Source organism: Silene latifolia, chromosome 4 (assembly GCF_048544455.1).
Source record: "Silene latifolia isolate original U9 population chromosome 4, ASM4854445v1, whole genome shotgun sequence".
NCBI lineage: Eukaryota > Viridiplantae > Streptophyta > Magnoliopsida > Caryophyllales > Caryophyllaceae > Silene > Silene latifolia.
In genome coordinates, this window is record NC_133529.1 from 28,797,005 (window position 1) to 28,802,674 (window position 5,670).

General features: G+C 39.0%; 1 protein-coding gene across 1 annotated transcript; it reads right to left on the reverse strand.

The window, feature by feature from the left end:
• Positions 1-255: 255 nt before the first annotated feature.
• LOC141653359 (F-box protein At1g67340-like) lies at positions 256-2,417 on the reverse strand. Its single transcript, XM_074461095.1, has 3 exons — positions 2,007-2,417; positions 1,690-1,852; positions 256-1,122 (listed from the first exon to the last, which is right to left on the reverse strand). The coding sequence occupies exons 1-3, from the start codon at positions 2,159-2,161 to the stop codon at positions 430-432; spliced, it is 1,011 nt and encodes a 336-aa protein (XP_074317196.1). The 5' UTR covers positions 2,162-2,417; the 3' UTR covers positions 256-429.
• Between the last annotated feature and the right edge of the window lie 3,253 nt (positions 2,418-5,670).

Below are 5,670 nucleotides of genomic sequence, written 5' to 3' on the forward strand. Positions count from 1 at the left end.
TCATGAGGATAATAAAAAGACACTTATACGTAAAAGAATTTGCGTCGTTATCGGATAGGCCCAAAATGCTACTAACCCTAAGCCATGATATGTTGCTTGGTAGAAGCCGCCATTTTAGAAGGCAGCTACCTTTTCAAATTCTAATCTTATTTGGCAATGAAATTTGCATCACACGATCAAGATAATTCAAAAGGATGTCACGGATATTATAGTCAAGATTTTAAAACTCATTTTAGTCTTTTTGATAAAGTAACTGATACGCTAATAAACTTCTGCCATTTCAATTTTTTAGCCCGTAATTCTACATCTTCTACAGGCACACATTTAATAAGTCCTCGTTTTGGCTCTACTTTAATTTGTACACCATGAAAAATGTGAACCTCCTACCTTCTACCAAACCCGACCCGAACAACTCAACCTATTCCCATTTCAGGTTGGTACTTGATGAGCTTCATTAACCGGGGCTTCACCCACTACACCAAGATCCAGTCCTAAGCCCATTGGAGTACACACCGCCTTATGCCTTAGCTTCCAGTCAATAGCCTGACACCCTCTTGAGCAGTAATTCACAGTCCCACAAACCGAACACCTTCGAAACTCGTGTGGACGGGTTTCCGGGCGCCCACACCCAGCATGTGAGCAAAGACGAGTATCCGGACCCAGTTCACGAGACTCGAACCAATCAACTAAAAACCGGTTAGCCGGGTGAGGTTCGGGTGCAGGCACATTGCACCCGTAATCACTCAAAAGAGTACTATAACCCGCCCCAAATTTACCCGCACCTTTTTTACCTTTGGCAGAGCACAGGTGGGGTAAGACAGAAGCAAGCTCACGCGCATTAGCTTGTATGAGTAACCGACGCCCTTCTGAAACGTTCTGTTTGATACCGTAACCGTCTTGAATACAATGCCCGAGTTCACGATGAGCGTCCACGTGTCCCAAGTAGGCGGCACGTGCACATAACGCAACACCTGCGCGTAGGTCTTTGTCACTCTTTGTCCCTCCACTCCCATTAAATTGAATCACAGCTAGCGAGTATAAAGCAGGCGCGTGCGATTTAATCGCTGCTTTTGCCATCAAGGATCTTCCAATTCCCCTGTTGTCCAAGCAATAAAATCGAATCTGCCCGACATATAAACAAAAAAAAAAAAAATTATTCAGTAATTAAAATAACACGCTCGATTTTACAATATTTTATAGTAAATTTGCTTTTCTTGTAACCTTCATATCTTTTGGTAACTTTCATTGTGCAACATTTTTATTTATAACTCGTTTTCATAAAAAGCGTAACCATTTTATTTGTTGACCGTGACGGTTTTTTATTCATAATCATTTTATTACTTTTGTATGGAGTAGTACTTTTTATCTCTAATTTTTATCTATTTATTACCCGTTTTCATAAAAAAATATAACCATTTTATAATAATTTATGGTACAATTACATTTTTTTAAACCTTTATTTTGCTAACTTTCATTGTGGATGTTTTTATTTATCACCCATTTTCATAAAAAGCGTACCCATTTTATTTGTTGACCGTGACCATTTTTATTCGTAATCATTTTATTACTTTTAGAACGAAGTTGTACATTTTATCTCCATATGTTATTAGTTTTGACCCGTTTATTGTAAAACGGTCTTATCGAAAACTTACTCAAAAAAATAAAATTTAAAAGTGAATAAAATGTTACCATGCCGAGAAAATAGGCAGCTTCAACAGAACCAGCACAAACGCAAAGCTTAAGAAAACGATGAGCAGATTCAGACCAGTTCTTCGCTTTAATGGCCAAAACTCCCGAACAAGCTTTGGATAAAACCACTTTGTTCATCCCCAAACGACTAAATCTCTTGCATCTGCACATTTCCGTAAATACATAACTTAAATCATTAAAAAAAAATACAAAGATCTATTTAAAAATCGGCTTTTCTAACGTGTACCCTTATACGTCATAGGGGACACGTTAGAAAAACCGTTAAAACGATAAACAGAACTAAAAAAAAAACATACACTAGAAGGGCATTAAAGAAGTCAGAAGGGGAAGAAGATGAAAAAGAAAGCTTGGAAAGAATTGAAATAACAAGATCATCTGGTAATTTGTCAAATGAATCTGATTTTTTGTTGTTGAGATTATAAGAAATTCTGGGTTTTTTCCTAGAAACCATGATTAATTAAATCAAATTGTTTAATGAAAGAAAGAAAGGAGGTTGAGAAAAAAAATGTAAGAAGAAGAAGAAGAAGAGAGTAAAATGTTGTTGGTTGTTGTTTATAGATGAAGTGGTGGAGAAGTGGGAAGCATAAACCGTATGAAATGGGGGAAGTAACCCTTGGTTTTCTCGTGATGGGTCGTTTTAATTTTATATGTGTAGAATAGTTTTATAGTAGTCTCGAATCTTAAATGGGTATGTAATCGATGGACTTATATAGGGAGGGGAGGGGATGGACTTATATAGGGAGGGGAGGGGATGTGATGGGGTCGGGTCTCGTGTAGGTGTGAGCTTGCTTGTGGGTTTATGATTGCGATGAGTCTGATTCAAGTTGGTTGGTGTGATTGATAAGAGATTTTATTTCTTGAATAGGTCTAAGAATTTGTTAGAGTTTAGAGGTAGTGTTGGGTTTGGATAATGAAAAGATCGAAATTTGGAGTGGTGATTCAATTGGTGTATTATTTTGGTATTTGTATGAGATTCTGAATTGTCGGTTGGGTGGACGACTGATTTTGTTCGAGAAAAAGATGGAGGGAGAGAATCGTGTAATTAGTACGAGGAGAATTTATGGTGGAGACGAGCACAATCGAGCTTGAGTGATGTACAAGGTAAACTGATAAGGGATTTTGTTTCTTAAGTAAATTCTTTTGGAGTTAATATTGGGTATTGAGAATGAAACGTTCAAAATCGCGGAAGTGGTGAATAGTAATTTGATTTACGCGTGTTTATTAGCATTTGTATAAGATTCTTACTTTGTCGGTGAGATGGCGACAAAACTTTGTTCGGCAAAAAATGACCAAAGACAACTGTGAAATAATTAGTAGTGGGAGAATTCATAATGGGGGCGAGTTTGGTCAAACTTGGCTTTGTGTGACGGATAAGGTGTTTTGTTTCTTCACTGAGTTTGTGTTACAGTTAATATTAAGGTTATGAATGAAAAATTTGAAACTGAGGAAGAAGATTCGATTGACCCGTCTTTAGTATTTGTGTGACATTCTTGACCAGTCGGTCAGATGGAGGACATACATACATTGTTCGACAAAAAGATGGATGGAGCGAGATATCCGGGAAATTAGTAGGTGAATCTATGATGGAGACAAAGGGATGTTTCTTGAGTGAATCTTCATAGGTTAATATTGGATTTGAAAAATGAAAAGGCCGAAAATGAGGTGATTCGATTGACTACTACTATGTAAAATTCTTCCTCTGTCAATGGGGTGGAGGACAAACTTTGTTCGACAAAAAGATGGATCTCAATAACCGTATAATCGGTAATAGGAGAATTTATGATGGAGACGAGCACGACTGAGCCACAAATACTACTATATAACCAGTTGTATAATAATAAGCATTGTACAACCCTATACATTAATCTGAGTTTATGTGTGATTTTTCTGAGTTTTGTAAGAGTTTATTTTTTTATATTTAAGTGTGTGAGTTCAAAAACTTTACAGCATAACTCAGATTCTTTTAAACAAAACTCAAAATTTTAGTACACAGCTCGGATTCTATATCATACAACTGCATACAACAGGTTGTATAATCTACTCATTGCGATTGAGCTTGGTTGATGTGACGAATTACAGATTTCTCTTTGCTCCGGGTGTAATTCCAGAGCAGTGTTGTTTACCACGCAAGCTTGGTGAATGGATGTCCTTCCTTGCCTTGACTCTTCCTCTCGGTCTCTCCGGAAACGATGAACAAGCGAGGGCTCGGCTTTGCACCGAGCGTACTCACTCCGACGCTCAAGTCGGTAAACTTAAAGGGATTAAGTTGTGTGTTACTTGACAAAGTATATTGTAGAGAGATAAGGAGATTATACGGATGAATAGTGAGTTTTAGGTTAGATTGTGGATCCTTTCCTCAATGAGGGTTGAGGAGTATTTATAAACTTTCACCTTTTGTCACGTAGTGGCCAAGTGGCTAGCAGGTGGAAAGACTGATCTACCCTCGGCCGAGGGACCCATGGCAGGCCGGCGGGCACCGTTGACTTCATGCCGAGGGGTCTTGGATATGAGTACGCGGATATGTGCCCCGGGTAGCTAGTTGTCCCGGTAGAGACCAAGAGACAGCCGACAGTCGCGCTGGGTCGGTTAGGGTTTGTCTAAGTCGTTGACTTGTGGATATCTTTGACCTTGCTCAATATGTTGACTCGGTCAGCGGGTGCAGAATATGCCCCATCAATTTGCCCCCAGCGTAGTCTATGCCGTGGTATGGACCTTCGATGAGTGTTGAGCGTATTCTGCGCAAGTTCAAATTTTCTGCCCCGGCTTCTTCTACCTCGGCTTGGTTCTGCTTAGGCCGTACCGTATCATATCCCCCCTCCACATGGATGTGTAATGGACATCAGATGTGGAAAAGAAAGTGTGGACAGCGGGCCGCCCACGGGGGCGCTTGGTGAAGGGGCTCGAAAACAAGCGTTTGCATTTTGTAAGGAGTCGCCACCAATTTTTATGGGAAATTGGAACCGTTCGAATACCTCGTGTCATGTCAAGACACAAAGTAGTGACATGAACACTAAGCAATCGTTACCCTTAGCATTCTATGTCTAGAATGACTCTCGTGGATGCCAATGAACACGGGTGCTCACGGAGATCTGGAGTAAGGGGTGAGGGTACGTATTAGGAAGCTCTTTTGATCGAACACCTAATCCCGCCCGCCTCGATAGCGGCCTCTACTAATGATTAGGGAAGTTATTCGTACTCGATATATCGTCGATTGTATGCATGCAATGCAACATCCAAGTTTTAATCCTAGCATGTGAGAGTTAATACTAAGTCGGTGAAACACGTAATTAGCAAACAATTGGGTCGAAGTTGGAATTTAATGTTGATTTACACGTGAAACATACAAATGATAAATGGAAAACAATAATAATAAATATAAATTACAATAGTTACATTGGATTAGGCGATTTATGTCGACAATACCTTTAAAATGAGATAATTTGAGAAAAAGAAATAAGAATAAAACACGACGGATCAGAAGGTGATAATACGATTATTAGTTGATTAATACGCTTACTAAATAACTATGTCAAGGCAGAAAAGGAGTTCGAGAGAGAATTCACCTGGAACAGCGCAGCGAGAATCGCCCTTTGGAAGAGGCGCGGCGATTCTTTGCGTCTGTTTCAAGGGTGAGTTCTCTGGGCCGTGAAGCCGAATCGCAAAACCGTTAATGTTAATTGGTAAATTTTAAGGATTGATTATGATTTTAGACTCGGATGAAAGTTATTAGCAGATTATTTACATATGATTGAGGTCATAAAACAGTAAGACATGGACGAGACGGAAATAAACGGATTAATTATGTGAAGGGTCGATGTTAATGAATGATTAATTAAACTAACTAAACGAATTATTAACTAAACATGATGAATTAAAGACGGATTAATGACTAAACAGGTGAAAATATACCAACGATGAATCCCAGAAACTCAACATGAACGAATTGAATCCCTAAAACTC

What these genes read in the sequence shown, in the direction of transcription:
- LOC141653359 (XM_074461095.1), bottom strand. Translation starts at nt 2,161, where the DNA reads ATGGTTTCTAGGAAAAAACCCAGAATTTCTTATAATCTCAACAACAAA. An exon ending in TTCTTTAATGCCCTTCTAGT is followed by an intron (nt 1,853 to 2,006) that starts GTATGTTTTTTT and finishes GGAAATGTGCAG; the next exon opens with ATGCAAGAGATTTAGTCGTT. An exon ending in CTGCCTATTTTCTCGGCATG is followed by an intron (nt 1,123 to 1,689) that starts GTAACATTTTAT and finishes TATGTCGGGCAG; the next exon opens with ATTCGATTTTATTGCTTGGA.